Genomic DNA, 21,544 nt, shown 5'->3' on the forward strand with positions numbered 1-21,544 from the left:
ATATAATAATATAATATCTGATATTGATTTATCTGACCAGACGGCATCCTACCATTGAGCTTTAAGAAGATCTGTAAAAATGTATCGAAAAGAAGCAGTTGAGATTATTTTAAATACAGCTATAGTAAATTCAATGGAACTGTATAATTCAGTGACAACAAAAAAAATATACAGAATTTAAAGAAGAGTTGGTGAAAAGTCTTCTAACAAAAAAGACAACAGAAAGTTTAGCAAATTAAAATAAATCGTTACATTTAAGAAAAGATAAATAAAAGAGGAAGATGCCAAAATTGCTATAAGCAAGTCGCGAAGAAAGAGAGACGAAAAGAAGCACAACAAACTTCTATAAAAGTGTGGGCACGTTGTCCGAATTGTTGTAAATACTTTTGCACTGATTGTTTCTTTAAATTGCAATATTCCGTATTTTTAATGTGTTTTTATTTAATGAATAAACTGTTTTTCCTTTTACTTAAAATAGTGTATTATTTTAAAATATCATTGCCAAAAAAATAATGGGCTATATTTCCAAAATTTGGTCCAGGAGGCCAACTGATTAAAATTTTTATATAAAATATTAAACTTGTGCATCTGTACAGGCACATACAATGATTGACTACATCAGCATGCTGTGCACCATATGGGTACAGATTTTGCCGTTGGCAAATAGTGCTGTGTACCAATGTGGTTCACAAATACATAATGACAAAGAGTAACTAAATCAGTTTGGCAGTCAACCTGTTGAGTATTTGCGCTGTTCAAAAAGACGACATGTTTTATAGGAGGATGCGCAAGACAGCCCACTTTAAGCAACCATATGCTTTTTATTTCCTAATGGTAACGGAAAATTTGTTTGAGTATGTAAAAAAATCTTTTAAGATACTTTGCTGTTCATTATAAAAGATTGCGCTTGATTGTCGAGAAAAAAAATTGAGTGAAACATGTTATACTGATAAATTATGTACTAGACATGCTGCTCCGCAGTTTTCTTAATCTGATCGTTTAGTGTTAAAAAACTACATAAACATGATCCCAAGGGATGTTGGACATTACTGAAGAGCAAAATCCGCAAAGGAGTACATTAGTGCTGATTTGAACATTCACAGATTGTTCAAAGTCTTTTTGCAAATGCACACAGATTCAACAGTCACCTAAGTTTTATAGGTCTGCCTTTATCAAGGATTTTTGCAGCCTTTCTTTTCACCGACCACGAATTGATACGTTAAATACATGAGACAAACTCCATTGTCAAATTAAAGCCAAGGATGCTTAAAGCGCGTCTGCCACAACTCAAAGAGAGCTTTATCACCGTAAGGACTAGAGGCCTAGAGCTTTGCTAAAATAAGATACTATCGACTCCCAAGATCCCGATAGCATAAAGAGTTGTTTATCTATGGATCTCCAGTAGGTCATGTTTGTTATATCATTGACTCATAGCAATATCTATCTCTCACAGTTAGCTTGCTATAACTTGTTCAAGGAGTTCATGTTGGTGATACAAATGAGGCCCATATGTGTACATGGCATAAGGAAGTAGCTTTTCGTGGAGCCAATGAAGTTACCTTATATCTTTTCCAGATAATATATCTAATATCTTGGTGGTCTGACTCTTAAGAAGCACTTAATAATGTGTGATAACTACGGCGGGTATAATAAAAATAGGATTTTATCATTTAAATTGATGTTTTTGATAGCTTACGTCGTTGTTCACACTATTAAGTAAAAGTTTCTTGTAAGCGGTCACAGCTTTGAGTCCTGTAACCAAGACTTTGCACTGATTAAAAAACGAAAGGTGATAACAAAAGCTTATGTGCCTTAAAACCTTCATGCAGTAATGAAGTTTGCAAGATATTCTTCACTAAGATATTTTCGACATGACAAATATTGGATTTTGGTAACTAAAACAAGCAGTAGATAACTGCTTTATTATCATCATCCTATCTTCTGCGTCAAAAATTGAACATAAACCTCTTCTTATTTCTTTCAGTTGTGTCGGTCTTGAGATTCCTGCAGCCAATTCCCAGCGATTCTTTTGACGTCGTCTGTCCTTCGTGTAGGTAGTCTACCTCTGCTTCTTTTGTTAGCTCATGCTGTCCCACTGTAATTTTTAGGTTCACCGCTCCTTATTCATTCTTACCACATGGCCCTCCCAGTTCCACTTTACCCATAAAATACTCTCTATGACATCTGTGACACCTGTCCTTCTTCTTATTTTTTATTTCTTCGTTTCTAAATATGTTTCTGAAAGTCGGTCCAAGTAGCGAGTGTTCCATTTGTCCTTGAACTACTCTTAGTTTGATTGCGGTAGCCTATGTTAAGGAAGCTATTTCGGCGCCCTAAGTCATGTCTGGAAGCACACATTGGTCGAACGTCTTCTTTTTTAAATAATTTGGCATGTTACTCTTTACAACTCCAAATATCAGCAAAAGTTACATATATAATGAATGGAGCAACGAATCATATACTTGTTAAGATAAAAGCTACGTTTTCTGATCTTCAAGAAGCGATACAGTTTAACGCCTTAAAGAAAGATAAAGATGAATATAGACAAGTTGATATAGTAAAACTGACACCAGAAAGTAAGGTGTCAGAAAATAAAAGAACATCTCTTCGGAGCATGATTCCATATCTACAGGCTCCAGAACATCACCTACAAAAAGCTGCTTCAGATTAAAGAAGATTTAAAAAAAAAACAAGAAAACTTTTTAAATGTTTCTCATAAGAGCTAAGGCACTTACTCCCTTTCCTAATTTCCTTCTTTATTATATTTATTTTTTAGTTATAAGAAGGTACTTTTGCAAAAAGCTTTCTTAGGATACATTTGCCATTATATGTTAAATCTTCTTTTAATGCCGACTCCACTAATAAAAATTGACTATAACCATTGCAAATTTGTCTCTATCTTTTACTTTCTTAAAAGCGTCAGGGTGTTTAATCTGGTCCAGTCGCAAACTGTTTTCAGCCAGGATATTTTTCGTCTACCGGCACCCCTTTTGTTTCGATTTACCCTACATAATCAGCTTCAACAACTCGTACTCCTCATTTCTAAATAAGTGCTTAAAAAATGCTGTCTTTTTTCTTTTAATGGCGGTCAAACATTCTTTGTCTCTTCCTGTTCTGTGCAACACTACTATTTCGTTCGTAATAAAATCGGTCCATGATTATTTTAAAGTAAACTAAATTCTTTTTTTCTTACTGGTAACTTTTCTTTATGTTCATTTTTAAACCAAACTGTTTCTTAGTATCATAAATTGTGTTTAGTAGCGTCTGCAGGTCTTTCTCACTTTCAACGATAATGACTGTATCGTCGGAATGTTATTTATATTTTTACGATTTATCTCGATCCATTCTGTATAAATTTTAAGTGCTTCTATTAATAACTCGTAAGTAACTCTATATACTCTGGAGTATATATTAAATAGTAATCGTGAAAGTACACCACTTTGTCTCACATGTCTTCTTATCAGTTGCGCATCCGAGCTATTTCCATCGAATGTTACCACAGCCTGTTTGCTCCAATATAGATTTCTCACTATGTTACTATCATTTATGTCGAGTCCTTTTTGGTTTATAAGTTTAACTTTGTCTAAAGCTTTCTCATACTCTATAAATGCAACGATAAGATCTTTTGGTTGATCTCGACACTTTTAAACAAGAGTTGTGAAACTATACATAGGTTCTACTGTTCCGAAGCCATTATAAATAATTCCAAACTACCTATTACCCATATCCGCTTAATACGTTCTGAATATGTTCTCAATAATGTTTTCAATAGTTGTGACATTAAGCTAATTAATCTATAGTTATTACAATGTTTGGGATTATTGGTTTTTAGTAGCGGAACAAAGGTCCGTAGTAGCCATTCTGAAGGTAGGTTGCGCTTAAATTGTCTTTGTCTATAAGTTTATTCAGCTTCATGTGAACTTTATCTGGCCCAGGTGCGCTGCTAGATTTTAAGTTATTTATACATGTTAAGCTTTAGATTTTAATATTATTGAACCTTTCTCGCTACCATTTTGTGTTGGTTTCGTTCTGGTGTCCATGAAAAGATCATTAAAATATTTAGTCCATTTTTTTTATTTCATTTGGGTGATTGATAGGTTTATCGTTTTTGCCAATTAATCGATTAGGTGTTATTGTTATTATGTATTAGGTGTGTGATGTTACTTTTGCAATTCCTCCATTTCAATGCATGTTTTCATCATCTACTTCTACTTCTACTCCGTATTCCTTAATAATTTATGTTTTTCTTTGTATTTATCTGAGTTCTTGTTTTTATATTTTCTTTTTTGTTGTAATGTTAAATATGTGAACTAAATAAACTTTTTGACAGTTCTTTTTTTGGATTTTTGTAATGTTTTTTTGTATTGTCACAAAACTTTGTTTTTGACAATTTGGGCCATCCTTATTTTTACTTTTCAATTAATCTTATTATTATTGTAGTGAAAAGTATTTTTTGTCCACCACTTTCATGCTATTTATAACCAAAATAAAACAAAAATAACATTAGTCAATAGCCCTAGAAGTTTCAAGACCATTTTTTTTTAGAATAATATTCTTGGAATATAAAAAGCAGAATAATAGAAATTTGTATTCATTAATACTCTTCCACCAATATTATGAAAATCAAATAAAAAATTCTAATTATGTGATCTTTATTTATTATTACTAAATTTATTGGTTCAATTTCAGAGATGGGATGTCCCATGCGGCCCGACGCCTTCCAGAATTCCGCCAAAAGGAGCTACTCCAAAACCTCACAGATTTGTTGGGCAAAACATTTAAGTCACAGTTTGTGTTTCCCGCTCTCGGTCACGACGACCCTTTCCTTAAAGACGAGTTAACAAAAATGTGGTCAAGATGGTTACCCACGGACTCACTCAAAACTTTCCAGTCAGGTAAGGCTGTTTTCACATATCTTTTATTATTGTTATTAAATATTAAATATACATTAAATAGATATATATATATATATATATATATATATATATATATATATATATATATATATATATATATATATTGTTATGATAAGGAAAACTAATAATTTTAAACAGACTGACATCGAAGGATTTTTGACTATAGTCGTTGTACGACATTGTTGCAAATCTGTTTCCGTGTTAATAACAATTCTTGAACAATTTGTAATTAAAATTTAATTTGTAATTAAAAGTAACAATTAAAATTGTAATTTTATATAAGTGTGAGCGAATATTGTTTAAGTTGAAATGTTAGTGCTTATTTATTGTTTGTGATTTTAAAAATGCCACTCGTTCCAACTGATGCTGCTAGTGCAATGACTTTAGTTGATGCTTGTTACAGTTAACGCCATATCGCTGGTATACTCGATGTAACCAGAACTACGGTACAAGATGCCATTAGACGATTCCGGAGACAGGATCGTGCAACCGCAGACCAGGTCAAGGCCAAAAACAATGCACTTCAGTTCGAGATGACTTCATTGTCACTAAAGTATTGAGAAATCGCGTTTGCACCGCTCCTAAAGCTCGTAGGTCTCTTCTTGAGGTGAGAAACGTTAGTGTGAGTAGACAAACGATTAGAAGAAGACTGTCAGAAATAAACTTGAGGGCTTTTCGTCCAGCTCGAGCACCACAACTGCTTTTACAACACCGTAGGGCTAGACTTCATTTTGCGCGAGAATATGCTAACTTGACTATAGCGGAATGAAAGAATATACTGTTCTCAGATGAAAGCAGAATAGCCCTAAAGGTCCAGATGGACGCCAATGTGTCTATAGGCGTCAAAATGAAAGGTTTCCTGCATGCGCTGTAAACGAAATAGTGGCTTACCGAGGAGGGTCAATAATGATTTGGGGAGGTATTTCTTACGAAGCGCGTACTGATCTTGTTGTGTTCCGTAGAGCCAGTGTGAATTCCCAAGTATACGTGCAAGTAGTTCTCCAAGACCATGTCATGCCTTTTGTACCATTCATTGGTGATAACTTCAGACTAATGCATGACAATACACGTTGCCATACAGCAAGATCTACCTGTGAGTACTTTTAAAGAGGTCGGGACTCAAGTTCTACAATGGCCAGCACACAGTCCCGATATTAACCCAATTGAGCATATCTGGGACAACCTCAAAAGACACGTAAGAGCAAGAGTACCAGCTCCTGCATCCTTCGAATAGCTGAAGATAGCTGCGGTAGAGGAGTGGCACAATATCCCCCCATCTGATATCCAGGATATCATGAATGGATTGCCAAACCGGCTCCAAGATGTCCTAAGTGCTAGAGACGGCAACATTCATTATTGATACCCAATTTTTTTTAATTAGACTTTGATTTCTAACATATTGTTAATTTGAATTTTCCTCGAAGATTTTATTCATTGGATTTTTACTGTAACAAATAACTTTTTTTCAAAAAGATTATTTTTTCTCTTCCGCGGAGATAAAAATTTTTAAAAAACATATCTAGTCGTTAAAGCTTTTGTATTATCCAATATAAGCGAATCAATCAAAAAACAAAATGTTGAGAAAGCATGAGGCTATAATAGTTACGATTTAATTTTAGTATTCTACAAATGCTAGAATATTCCACAGGGTGATGCAAACTTTAAGAAAAAAACACAGTTTGATTCGTACACCCGGTATACAATGAAAATTTACCTGTTTAGCAACAATAATATTATGAACATATTGTCAAGGAATAAGGCTATAACATATTAAACAAATCACTTAAATCGGACAACAAGTTTAGGAGATATAAGAAATCAAAAATTACCCATTTTAAGGTGGCCGGTTAATTTTGGCCCACAGTGTAATACAATATGACCAAATAGAATAATAAAACCACAAAAAATATCACATAAAAAATTCTTCAATAGTTATACCATAAATTTTCTGCATCTGCAACATACAGATCAGATGTTCCTAACGTGCTCTTATTTCTATTCAATCACCGATAAAATATTTTTAATCCACTTTATACTTCCTGTGACTGTCTTGAAATGAACTTGAATTAAAATTAAAAAAAAAAGATGGTTAATAATTTTAAACTGCATCTGCTTAGGCTCTAACTACTTCTGGTTTAGGTACTCTCCTCCCAAGTTTATCTTAGCCCGAAGAAGTGATCGAAATTAAAATTGACAATCTGCTGCCCTTTCTAACTCTCCGAATCTGGTATCCTCTCAAGAAAGACATAGACAACCTGGCCTCAAATAATTTGTATTTAAAGAAACTTACAATTGTAAGCTTTGGAGATCTCTGCTTGCACTACTTGGCTGCTAGAGTGCAGGTTATATATACAATTTCTGTATTTTGCCACAAATAAAGTCAGTTTCTATAAAGATGTTAAATAAATAAATAAATGCGCGATCTTTGCCATTTTTTGCGATTCTCATGAGATAAATAGAATTTTTTACTTTCATTAAGGTCACTATATAATTTCCATTACTAGACCCCAGTGTTTAAAACCTATAATATCAAATGTTGATTTTAAGTTTTGAAAACAAATATGAGTCGTGTGAAATATGCCTAAAAAATGCTGAATTTAAACTCTCACATCACAAACGATCTAAAACATTCAAAGCTGCTTCTTTTCAGCAGCACAAGTAACTCTTTCCAAACTACACAACTTAAGCTACTAATTTCATCCTCTCTCCATACTGTATCGTAAGCTGCCGAGAGATCAATAAATGCCACTGAAGATTTAAGTCTTTTTTGATAACTCGCTTCTATGTAGGTTGTGAGTGACATTACCTACTCCGCGCAGCTTCGTTCTGGTCGAAAACCCGCTTGTTCGACTGGGATCACCTGGAACAGTTCTGTACTGATTCTATTATATATAAGAGAAAAGCGCAATTGGTCTGTAGTTTTTTAGGTTGTCGGCGGGTTTGTCTAGCTTTAGTTTAGCTATTATCTTAGAGCGCTTTAGTTCTTGTGGAATATTTCCAATTTCCATGATGTCAGTGAAAAATCGAGCCAGCCAAACTTTTGTATACTTGTCACAATTTATTTTGAATTCAGGGTGAATATAATAAAATCCTGGTGCTTTTGCTGGCTTAACGTCTTTAAGAGCCTCTGATATGTCTTCGCTGGTGAAGGGGAGGGAATGCTCCGTTTCTGTGGCTACATGTTTTAAAGTTTAAAGTTCTCTTTACGTAGATGGTGTGTGCTTTATCCTTTGGTGCCTTGGATGTTTTTACTATATGTGATGCTACGGCATCTGGCTTCACGGCTGCCTCTTGGTTTTTCGTACGGACACCACTGCCTAATTTTCTTAGTAATGACCATGCCTGTCTGCTCGATTTCTGGAAGTTTAGACTTTCTACTGTTTCGGTCCACTTTTGGCTTCTAGTGGCGTCTAGGCTGTACAGTATTTCTTCCATTTCTTGGTCGCCAGTTTCAAGAAAGCTCTGATATAATTCCTCGCTATTTTCCGACCAGCCAGGGATATATTCTTTGCACGGTACCAACAAATATGTGGTAGTTTTTAGCAGATCCGCAGAGAAGGTTTTTTTAAAATTTAATCTTGGACGTGGGATAGAACTAATTAAAGGGATTTGCGTCCCTACTTTTATTATTACTGGTCGATGTTGGCTGTGTGCGAAATTAGTTAAAACTCTTCGTGAAGCCCCTAGAGGTAAGTATTTGTTGTCGGTTGAGAAGAAGCATAGGACGGAGTTATATTCCCGCCTCCATGCCGCGAATCTGAAGGTTGGTCGATCTTTGGCATCAAACAAAAGAACAGGCGTTCGTGTTCTGCCCATTTTATTAAAGCATTGCCATTCGCATCACTATTTTTGTACTTCCACTGTTCATGACGGCTATTGTAATCTCCAACGTATACAGCAGGGTGAGGATATACTTTAATTGCTTGGGCTGGCCAAGACGTAGCAGGTGGCTTGTAAATGTTGGACACGGTAATGCTAGCGATTTTGGTGACATTATAAATACAGTCATCAGTGGAAGTAGAGATTAGTGAAGCATTTTCAATATATTCTTTGACATATGTGGCTGTGCCGTATGTTGGGTGGTAAGTATTTAGTCCCTTTTTTGTAATTGCTTCTCTGTTTTGCCGTGGGTTTCCTGTATAACAACTAAGTCAATGTTGTCTTCTTTTACTAGTTTTGATAAAAACTGGCTTTTAGCATAGCTTATGCCTTCTATGTTTATATGGAAAATTAGAACTATAGGTCCGATTGGTCTGGTTGTGCGGTCCTTACAAGGGCCGTTTATTTTGTTAATCATCTTTAGTTGGAAGTGTTGTTTGGTCAGGAGATCCTAAGAATTGTCTAACTGCCAGTATATGCTAGTTCATTTAGCGTTACTTAGGGTGCACATGTAGTATTCTACTAAGGACGCGAACTAGATCTACACCCCGGTAGCATAGTATGCCTTACTTGTGGAAAAACATGAACTATTTTTTTAAAACCTTTTAGATGCCAGGAGTTGTAGCCAAAATCCTACGATAGTCCAATTCTTGTTTTGACCACAGTAGTTATCAGATACAGCATAAAGCGTATCACCACGAATATCAAACTTACCAAAATATTTCTTTAAGCAACCAGAAATTTCATCGAATCCTCATTTAGCACTGAATTCGTCCCAAAGGAAAAAGTAGACATCTTCTGGCTTGTTGCAGTAATGGACACTAAAATTATAACACCCAATTTTTTTTTTAAAATCATGGACCGGTGGTTAATTTAGGTGTAGGAAGAGCTTGTTGCAGATCAAACGTTATCACATGTATGTCATTTTCCTTAGTTTTTTCCACTGCTTTTTTAAGAACGTCTCTTGTAGCTTTTGCTTTTCCTACGTGTAACTCTGTAGAAGTTCCTAGTTCCTTAACTATTTCATTATCTCCAATTTCTTTACAATGGTTTTTATTAATTTGGAAATTATCGCACTTTGCACAAGTGTCAGATTTAGGAGTTTTAAAAGAAATATTATAATCCTCCGTAAAAATTCTTCTGAACTTGTCTGAAGAAACAAATTCAAGTTTTTGTGCTTGAATTTTTATGTAGTCTTTATATAATATTCAATATTGTAATCAAGGCTCATATACTCTTTATCAGTGTTATCAGGTCGGCTGTAATGGCTTTCATATCGAGGTAAAGAGTCTATGAAACGATGAACTTCGTCAATGGCGTTTGGCAAATACTTTCTTTTTTGGTTTCCATGTCTACCTCTTCGGTCTTTTTCAGGAACAATAACACCATTTTTAAGCTTACTCACAATATATTCCACTCGACCTCTACCGATTTCATAAAAAAAAATAAATGCATTTTTGCAAATTTTTAAACTTTTGTTGTTTAATTAAATAGAGTATTCAAAAGTAGAAGTCCTCCTCGTATCCCTTTTTCTGGTCTTTCGTTTTATATTGTTTCTACGCATACATCCGAATAGAAAGTATTTTGTATATTTTAGCTTGAGAGCTGCCAGACCTTAGAAAACATTTTGGATCGCCCATCTGCTGATATTATCTCAAAACATTTTCTTTTACATGTACATGGAGACCAAACAGCTCTCTTGCTTACTTTACCACCACTTTCTCTGTATTTTTTATATTTCTCTCCAAAATCTTTTAATATTTTTGTTTTCTTTTGTCTGTTTATCTATTTTTTTCTTTTTCTTCCCGTCTTTACATTAATATTCTAAAAACATGTAAATTTAGTATGGTAAATAATGTCAAGTACTAAGTAATATGACTAGCTATTTCTGCAAGTAAAACATGTTATATGTATCATATCTCTGAACATATTTTACTAATAAAATAAATAAATACCACTAATAGCAAGTAAAACGTAATATCCGCCATCACTTAACATATTTTATATGCAGTGTTAGAACCTTAACCTAAAAACTTACTTGTTCTAAATCGAAACTTTCGATTGAACCTTCTTCGTCACTATAGTTTGGATCCAAATCTGAGCTCTCAAACGGGCTGCTGAAGAAACACCACTATTTTTCGACATTTTTAAGCATAAAACAAAATAAAACAGGCAACTTGTTAAGTACACTTATAGTGTGCTCACTGCAGTTCACAGGTTTTACATGCACAAAACATACTATTTGACAATTAACAGATTTTGACGATATAAGGTAGTGACATCTATGAGTCAAATACCTAATTTTGAAAATTGAAATCTGTAATATGGTTACTTAACAACTTTTTCATGCAAAAACATTTAAATCTTAGGTAATGTTACTTAACATGTTACTTCTTGTAAATTTATGATTGAGCAATTTGTTAAAAAATAGAAAAAAGTCGGTTTATTATTTTAAAGAAAAATTATAATTTCTAAAAATTCCCTAAACTTCAACAGAATAAACGCAATGTTAAAAATGTAAAACAATACGCTTTATATAACTTAAGAAAACAGTCACTGTCTACCGTTTTCCTAACAAAAAGATGGCTCGATTGCTTTAATCTAAAGGAACAGATCCAATTTTCTCAAACCAGTCGTATGAAAACGAATTATATTGACATCAGATCGAACTTTTCTAGAGGTACACAAAACTAATTAAAGAAGTCATTTGTTACGTGATTCACTGAAGAAACAAAACTTTTTGAACGAGACGATATCCACTTTGTAATTTGTTTTCCAAACACTGTAAGGTATTTAATTATTTAAGGTATTTTAATACTTGGAAAAGTTTGAAAATCGTTTCGTCTTCTTAGGAGATACTGAAAAAGTCATTTCCAAAGTTTACTTATTAAAAAATGTTGTCTTCGATATTGGAACAGCCAAAAGGGGTACAAGACTCGCTTAAGTTTTTATATATACCTTTTCCTTGTCATCGGACGTTTCAAGTAATTCGTAACAAAGGAACATTTTATGTTTCTTTATTATTCAATGGAGACCGGTCCTGAACATGGTAATACATTTCAGTCCCGAAAAATTGTCTTTTCTTAAATAATCTATATCGAAATAAATTTAAACTAAAGCAATAAGTGATCGTATACAGTGCAGCTACGTTACGAAATACAGTGACTTATTCTTATTTTATATATCAAAAACAGAGCATACCATTTGTAAGGTTAAATGACGGCCGAAAGGTCTTTATCAGAATCATTTCTAGTTCTATAACTAGTTTAATGAAGTACTAATGAGTTTATCAAATGATATCAGATCCGACCTTAAAAATTTGTCAACAGCCATGACTGACGATTAACAATCTCAAAACAAAACATCATACTCTACTGTGCTTAATATTAATTCAATTCAACTTCCTTCTAAGAATCAAGCAATTTTATTTAATGCGCTTCCTGATACTATAATAGAAGAGTACTTAATAGCTCTTGGTAAAGTTTTTAATCCACGGAATATTTTATTTTCATTAAGAATATCAAATAACAGAATATGTATCTATCTTTCCAGCGAATCCTTGGTTGAAAATGTTATGTCCAATTCAGCAGAAATAACAATAAAACGCGAAAATCTAAAAGCACGAAGGTTAATAACTTCGAAGGAAAGACTGTTATTGTCTAATGTTTGCGCTTCTATTCCTCATACTCTAATAGAAAATGAGCTAATTAAATTGGGTTTTAAAATAATGTCACCTTTAACCTTTCTTAGAATATGTAGTCAGCTCCCAGAATTTCAACACGTCTTCAGTTTTAGAAAACAAACATCTTTTTCCTTCTTAATTAACAAACAAGCCAGCTTCGTATCGCATATTTTTAAGTTCAGATAAATGCGCATGTTTAATCTCTAAGCAAACAGTACACATTGCAGCAAATTGTTCGAGTTATAATCCACAAATTGATTCCACTCTTATCGTCCATCAATCACCACAACAACAACCACAAGAATCCTCTTAGTCTAACACATCACCCTTAGAAATCGAATCAGATCTTCCCGTCAGTAATTCTAGTACCGAACCTACATACCTACAAATTTAATAAATCCCGTACTTATAGAAAGTAATTGTATATCTAAAGATCAGTCAAGGAGAAACAAGAGAACAATTTCGGAAATCAATACTATTCCATCTCCCACTGAAGAATTAAATAAAAAATTTAAAATCCCAAAAACCAACTTAAAAGAAACAAAAAAAGCAAACTAAAACGACTATATCAATTCAGGTAATGATGATGCCAACAAAAATAATATTTTACAATAAATCAAATAATTTTAACTTAATATATAAACAAACTCATGACTTTTTTGAAAATTAGTCCAGCTCGTCTGATTTTACTACAAATATACACATCGGATATAACCAACTTTATTAACAATTAAGCAGTATTTTACAGAAAAAAAGTATGAAGATTAAATGCACTAAAATAATAAACAAAATACAAAAAATGCTAGACTTAGATGATGCCGCTAATCAAGACAGTGATACTCCAACAAATTCATCTCAAGAAATAAACTAAAATCTTTGATCCAATTCTTCAATGGAATGTTAGCGGGTTTAGAAATGCTTAAACATTTATGTTCAATAATCTCGCCATCAATTATTTGTTTACAAGAAACAAACTTTAAAGGACAGCATAGTTTTGCCATGAGGAATTATTCTTGATTACATAAAAACCGAAACGACGCAAATATTACTAGTGGAGGAGTTGTTACATATATTAACCAAAAATATGAATCGGAAGCATTATTAATCAATAGTAAATTAGAAGTAGTAGGAGTATCAGTGTCCTTTCCACAAAAAATAAATATCTGTAATATATATATATTCCACCTGACTTACCAATTACAGAAGCAGATATTTCAAATGTATTAAATCAAATTCTCACTCCCAGAATAATTGTTGGTGATTTTAATAGTCACAATCCAATATGGGAATCTGTCGGAATAAATACCAAAGGAAAAATTTTTCTTCTTCTTAAAGTGCCCTCTCCTCAATGGAGGTTGGCTACTACAATATTAAACTCTTCTCTATCTTCAGCTGTTCTTATTAGCTGTTCAAAATTTAGCCCTGTCCATTGTCGGATGTTTCTGAGCCACGATAGTCTTTTCCTTCCTAGGCCTCTCTTTCCCTCGATTTTTCCTTTCACTATAAGTTGGGCATATTGGTACTTATTATTTCTCAGTATGTGGCCTAGGTATGATGTTTTTCTAACTTTTACTGTGTTAAAAAGTTCTCTTTCCTTGCCTATTCTATGCAGCACTTCTTCGTTTGAGGTATGCGATGTGCATGAAATTTTGAGTATTCTCCGGTAGATCCACGTTTCAAAGGCCTCCAATTTATTTACGGTTGATGTTTTAAGGGTCCACGTTTCAACTGCATATAGAAGAGTCGACCAGACGTAGCATTTTGATAAACGTAGTCGAATTTCGAGTTTTATTCGAGAATCACAAAGCAGGAAAAATTTTAGAAAACCTAATTACCGTAAAAAACCCACACTTCCTGAATAATGGACCATCAACACCATATAAAATTCATACAGGTACCTCATCAGCTATCGACTTGTCAATATGTGATCCTGTACTGTCACCCAAGTTTTCATAGAATGTAATCCCGTTTTTATATGAAAGTGATCATTATCCTTTTAAAATCTCTTTCAATAATAATTATAAAGATATTAATACAACCCCAATTCCAAAATGAAATCTAAAGAAAGCCGATTGGTATTTGTTCAAAAAAAATTTACAACAGAACCGCCATACCTTAAAAGAAGTCACCGGAAATCATCACATAGATGAACTTCTAAATTCATTTATATCACTAATCCACCTTGCTGCTGAAAGACATATAGGACATAATATATAGGTAAAACACAAACTCTACATAAAAGAAATCTATTGCCATGGTGGAACGCCGAGTGTACTGACATAATAAAAAAACATAAAAAGTCCTTTAAAAAATTAAAACGTCACAAAACACCTGAAAATACCATAGAATATAAGAAGTTACGGGCTCAAGCTAGATACATAACTAAAAAGAACAGAAAACAATCTTGGCAAGCATTTATGTCTTCTATTAATACCAATATGCCTATAAGCACCGTATAGGAAAATGTTAGAAAAATATCTGGAAGCAATACACATAAAAGGATTTCATTCCTATGCAAAAAAAACCAGATAGTAACATCTAATAACAACATAGCAGAACTACTAGAAAAAAAAAATTCGAAATGAACTCCAGCAATAACAACTTTTCTGAAGATTTTATCAATACTAAGATGATTTCAGAAAATCAATTAATAGATTTTAATTGCATTGAAGATGCAATTTAATATCTCTTAATAAAATATTTACCATGGAAAAGCTTAATTACTCTTTAAGTACCAGCAAAAAATCTGGTCTAGGACCAGACGATATTCCTGTTAGTTTCTTACAAAATCTACCAGATAATGGAAAAAAATATCTTCTTAACCCATACAACAAAATTTGGCAAATAATAAGTTTCTCACAAAATGGACGCAGACGATAATAATTCCATTACTTAAACAAATATTACAAAATAAATCACGAACTGATCCTAATTCATATAGGCCATTTTCTCTTACCAATTCTTCTTCTTATGGTGCCTATCTGTTACGGATGTTGGACACTAACATGGCTATTCTAACTTTGTTGACTGCTGCCCTGAAAAGTCCGGAAGTGGTTAAGTTAAATCATTTTCGCATGTCAGGTATTAAACTTAAGCCAAAAAACAAAAATAACCCAATATACAAAACCCTTATACAACCAGTGTTGACATATGGGTCGGAGACATGGACCATTTCCAAGGCAGATGAAAATCTCCTGCTTATATTTGAACGAAGGATCCTGAGAAGAATATTCGGTGGCATCTGTGAAAATGGTGTTTGAAGAAGGAGGTACAACTACGAGATATATCACAGATATAAACATATATTTGGTGGTAAAGACGTAGTATCCTTTATAAAAATAGGAAGACTAAGATGGGCAGGACATCTGGCAAGATCACAGCAGAACAACCCTCCTAGAAGAGTCCTTATGTCGCAACCTGTGGGAAGTAGAAGTAGGGGTAGGCCAAAACTCAGATGGAGTGATGGTGTAGATGAGTATGGTAGACAAATAGGCGCAGCAAACTGGCAACAGTTGGCAATGGATAGAACTGACTGGCGTAAAGACTTGGAAAGGTCGAGGCTCTTTTATAGGGCTGTAGCACCAATGATGATGATGATGATGATTTTCGCAGGTTATGCAGCCAGGATATTCTTCTTCGTCTTGGACCTCTTTTCCCATGCACTTTACCTTGAAGTATGGTGCGAAGTAGGTTGTATCGTTGTTCATTGCGCATTATATGGCCCAGTTATTCCAGTTTGCGACGTTTTATGGTTATGACTAGTTCGCGCTCTTTACCCATTCTATGTAGTACTTCTTCGTTGGTAACTCTGTCTATCCAGGAAATCCTCAACATGCGTCTATAGCACCACATCTCAAATGAAGTCTCTTCAGTGATGCTTAAGTTAAGGTCCATGACTCCACGCCATATAAAAACGTTAGTAAACAAACTTTTATTTCCAATTTTATATCGCGCCAATCTTACCAATACAACGTGCCAAATCCTAGAAAAAATGGTGAATTATAGACTAAGATGGTTTTTGGAAAATAATAAAATAATAATCACTGAACAAAGAAGCTTTCGCAGGAATAGATCAACCATAGATAATTTAATAGACCTGGAGTCCGAAATACATTAATCATTTGCAATTGGACAGGAATGTCTTGCTGTCTTTTCCGATATAACAAAAGCGTTTGACATGGCTCGGAGATACGACATTAACACACTTAGTCATTGCTGTGTTAAAGGTAACATGCTATATTTTATTCACAATTTTCTTAACAAGAGACAATTTAAAGGTAAGATAAATGGTACAATATCCAGCAGTAAAGGTCAAACAATTGGAACACCTCAAGGATCCGTTATTAGTTCAACACTATTCTTAGTAGCGATAAACAAAATTTTAGAAAACTTTCTAAAACTTGTTAAGGCGAGATTATACGCTAATGGTTTGGTTATATATTCAAAAGAAAAAAATATTCTTTATATACAGAAAAACTTACAATGTGCAATAAATCACCTTAAAAACTGGTCAAAAGCTGTGGGATTGCAATTTTCTTCAACCAAAACCAACGTATTTTATTTTCAAAAAAACGTCACTCTGCTAATTCAGATCTTCAGTTATATGGAACCAACTTAACTTATGTGGAACACTTAAGATTTTTAGGAATGATCTTTGATAAGAAACTATCTTGGAAATTCCATATTATGCAAATTAAGCAATCTTGTCAATCTGGTCTTAATTTAATGCGAAGACTGTGCAATCGTAATTAGGGCTCAAATTTTCAAAGTCTGATTCATATTTACAAATCAGTAGTACGATCAAAACTCAAATATAGATCAGTTATATACTAATCTGCAAAGAAGACTCTTTTTGCACAACTAGAAGTCATACAAAATACAGCACTAAGAATAGATACAGGAGCATTTTGTACTACAAAACAATTCTGCAAGCCCTCATTTATATACGTACCCAAAAATGTACCCAAATTGTGTAATAATTACCGACTCTCTCAGTGCATTACATACGATAGAACAGTTATATACAATTAATCCCATAGGTATTTTAATAAAAGAATAATTAAAATTGCTAAACAATGGGCAAAATGGGCAACAAAATTGACAAATTAGTGGAAAAACGAATGGAATCTTTTACAATCAACTATAATCGACTTTTACAATCGACTCTATACATCGTAAAGTCCTTAACTGAATCTTGGTGCGAGGTAAATTTAAATCGCCAGCTGTTTGTTAAGCTAACCCGTTTACGTATAGGTCATAGCAGACTAACTCACAGCTACCTAATCTCCAAATCAAATCGCCCTATTTGTGACTAATTAACTGCGGTATTAATGTAGAAAATATCTTAATACGAGTAGAGTGTCCTAAATATATCAGTGAAAGACTAAAAACACTCACTACCTAACAATATAAAAGCAGTCTTAGGAGCACATTGTAAATTTACAAATACGTTTAACTACCTGAAAGATATTAATGTTTTAAACAAATTGTAACTACTAGGGCCGATTGTTAGAACGCTAATAAAAACTTGATTGTAATCAAATATTTAATTAAAATCAAATACGTCAAATTTTGAGGTTATGTTGACTGATTTATTTTATTCAATTTTATTATTTTGCGTTTTAATTTAAAACAAACCATAATTAAACTCTTTCTGATATTAATTTCATATTTTTGTTTACAAATCAACTAGCGGACCAACTCGACATCGAGTTTTGATGTAAGTTTTGCTGATATTTAAGAGGGGCGGAGTCTAAAGATCCATCGTTTCCGTCGCCTGGTTCCAAAAATCCTAAAAATAAACTGTATCGACGCCAATTTTTTTAAATTGAAAATCGATACAGTAGTTTTTTAGGATTTTCAGGAAGATTTACATTAGGAAACGGAAACAATATGATTGTTAGACTCCGCCCCTCTAAAATAAAAAACGGAAGTAAAACCGGAAGTAACTTTTTTTTTGCATATTTTAGATTGTAAAATGCCACGTTTAAGAAAAAGAAGTCGGTTTGAGAACTCTAACTAACTAACTAACTAAATTTATATTTAAATATTATTTAAATTTAAAAAATACAGAAAACCGTATGATGCTCCGCGCTAGTCTACACTACCGCCTACTGTTCCACTTTTTTGAGAATACGCCACAATTTTACTTTATAATAAGTTTATTTTTTATTAATTTTTTTAAAATAAACCTAATTTAAAGTAAAATTGTGGCTTATTCCCAACAAAATTAATAATATATTTCTAACTAATAAATTAAAAACAAAGTAATGCTTACCTCATTATTTAATTCTTCAAGTATTAAACTCAAAACGTAGTCTAAATCTCTAAATATCAATCACAACACCTCACACACGCTACACTTGTTGGAAACAGAATACTTTTTAACTAAACATAAAAATAAAAAAATACCAACTCATCAGATAGTGCAAAACAGACCTCATAAATTAAAATCGGAGACAGGAGGATCCCGAATTTTGAGTGGTCATTATCGTTATTCCTTAAGTGGAAACACTTGTTGGTGCATTCCAGCATTCGAGAATTGACGCGTTGTTGCATTGTGTATAATATTGAATTCCTATACTTTACTATAGGAAAAATTCATTTTATGGCCGCCATTTTTAAACCGGTTCGAATTTTTTAAATTTTAAACCTTAGGGGGAATCTACTCAACAATCTGTTTAATTATTCGAAAAAATTATTCTCATATCTATCACCGTTTAGGAGGAGTATTGCGCACAAGAAAAGGGCTTAGCCTTTTAGTATATAAGATAATAATAATAAGCAATTTTTATTAATTTTGACGTGACGTATTTGATTGAAATTAAATATTTGATTACAATAAGTTTTGATTAGCGTTCAAACAATCGTCCCTTAATGTTTTGTAAACCCTAATTACAATTGTAAAATATGACATTATCACCTTATTGTAAACCCAATTCATCAAAAATACTGTTTCAGAGTTAAGTATCTATGTAATAAACTACTATGTATAACTATAGTACAGCTATTAACCCAAAGTGGTTGATGCTGTTATCAGTAGTAATAACCCTAGGACATTGATAACAGACGAGATAATTTCATGACAATCGAAAGCTCGTTACCAAGCAACGAGCTTGAGAAATTTGTCATGAAATTATGAGGCATTCATCAATGTCCGAGGGATATTCGGCGGATAATTTTTCGAAAAAAAAATCATAACTCAACATAACGAAACATTTATTTATTAAAAGTACATGGATTTACGTTTACATGGATCTGCTTGTAGTTTCTTCCTGATTGCATCGCGGGCATCTCGGGCTGGTTTAAACACTATATTGTTAAATGGGTCAATCATAATATTATAGTCATTATAGTACTTTTCTTGCAATAGTTTGCACGAAACGTTCCACATTGTCTTCACCGTTGCCTCTTTGAATTCGTCCCCGTTTTTCTTTCTCATATTGACGGCCCAATCTTTTAGTATCAACGCCAATTCTTCTAAGCTTCTATGTTCATTCAACTCATATTCTCGTCCGCAGCAAAATTCCATGAATATTCCCCAAATATATTTGTGACTGTAGGTTGTATTTCTGGGAATTTTTTCTTTGATTAGCGCATTTATACTTTAAACATTCTCATTGCCGAAACGTGACATTTTGAAATTTATTTGGATGAAGTTGTCAAACTCGATCGTTTTGTCATAGGGCTTGAAAATTGCACTGAATGCAATTATCAGTCTAATGTTGACATGATTGGGTGAAATTGTTCCACATGACACAAAATGACGAAATTTTAATGGTTGTTAGAACAGTCGAAAAATTATCAATAAAATAAAAAAAACGTTCCACTGCTTTTAAATTGTAAATAAGTATCAGTAAGACTCACGGTTTGCTATTTTTGTGAATTTTATTAAATTGATCAGTTACCTAATATTTTTGATCGACGCCTCTGTTCAATGAAAAATAAACTACATAAACAAATTTGACATTACCAATACGTCCATAATTAGAAGAAAACACAATTTGTTTATTTAAGTAATTACATATTATCTAGGAAGCTTAAGTTGTCTGGTATTTTTAAATCAATAATTGTAGAAAACATCCTATAAAAAACAGATATATTCATCACTGCATATTCGTTCATGGGAATTTTACAGGTGAAATAGAATAGTATATTCTTTAAAAAGATTGGAATTTAAATTTGATATAAGTGGAAGATTCTAATCACGAGCGTTAGCGTGCATGGGAAACCACGAGTAGATCAAATTTTTATTTTAACCAAGTCACAGTTTGTACTTTACCCACGACCAGAATGGATGAATAAAACAAATTATTTGAACAAAACACGTTCATCACTATTTAGAGTACTTAAATCCTATTGGTTATTGCCCTATAATTCTCTAGATCTGATATATTCCCTTTTTTGTGTATTAGCAAAGCTATTGGATTATTACCTGTTATAGAGACTATTCTTTGGTTTAGATATACCCTAAATACTTCAGTAATTTCTCGCCGTCTACCAGGTCTATTACTATTTAGCCCAATTGTATTTACTGTAATAAAAATATTATTCGAATTTGATAAAAAAGTAAAGGTGATCCGAGTTTATTGATACCAATATCAATAATCTTATATTTATAATATATTAATGAATACAATTTCTTTTTCCCTTAGACATATATTACCAACCTTACAGCTTACCTTTAAACGTCAATGCATTTCCTCATATTACTTTATTCATCTCTAGCTTTACTTTCTTCACATAATTAATTACAATTACACAACATTACATTATAGTCTTTTCCAATGTTGGATATCCATGGAGCCTCATCCTTCCTGTTAGCACCACTTGTCTTGACTAGAGTGTCAGAATAAATACATGACGATTAGTTAACTTCCACAAGTGTTCCTGATGAGAGTTGAATAACTTGACCCTTTGGGACCCAATTTTTTTTTGTGTTGTTACGATCTCGACTTTAATTATTTCTTTATACTGGTAACCATAGAAGGTTTTTAAAGTGTACCAAACCAAATTTTTACATAAAAAAAACAAAAAATAGTGGGATATATATGTCCCAATGGGAATG

The 21,544-nt window shown here is 33.0% G+C and overlaps 1 protein-coding gene across 3 annotated transcripts in view; it reads left to right on the top strand.

The window, feature by feature from the left end:
• Positions 1-21,544, top strand: part of LOC140439498 (acid sphingomyelinase-like phosphodiesterase 3b) — a 672,376-nt gene that overhangs the window by 373,188 nt on the left and 277,644 nt on the right. For all 3 annotated transcript variants that reach the window (XM_072529446.1, XM_072529448.1, XM_072529447.1), the window contains one exon: positions 4,690-4,895. In XM_072529446.1, coding sequence (XP_072385547.1) covers positions 4,690-4,895 — 206 coding nt within the window. The remainder of the gene's footprint in view (positions 1-4,689; positions 4,896-21,544) is intronic.

This window comes from Diabrotica undecimpunctata, chromosome 4 (genome assembly GCF_040954645.1).
Source record: "Diabrotica undecimpunctata isolate CICGRU chromosome 4, icDiaUnde3, whole genome shotgun sequence".
In the NCBI taxonomy this organism is placed as follows: domain Eukaryota; kingdom Metazoa; phylum Arthropoda; class Insecta; order Coleoptera; family Chrysomelidae; genus Diabrotica; species Diabrotica undecimpunctata.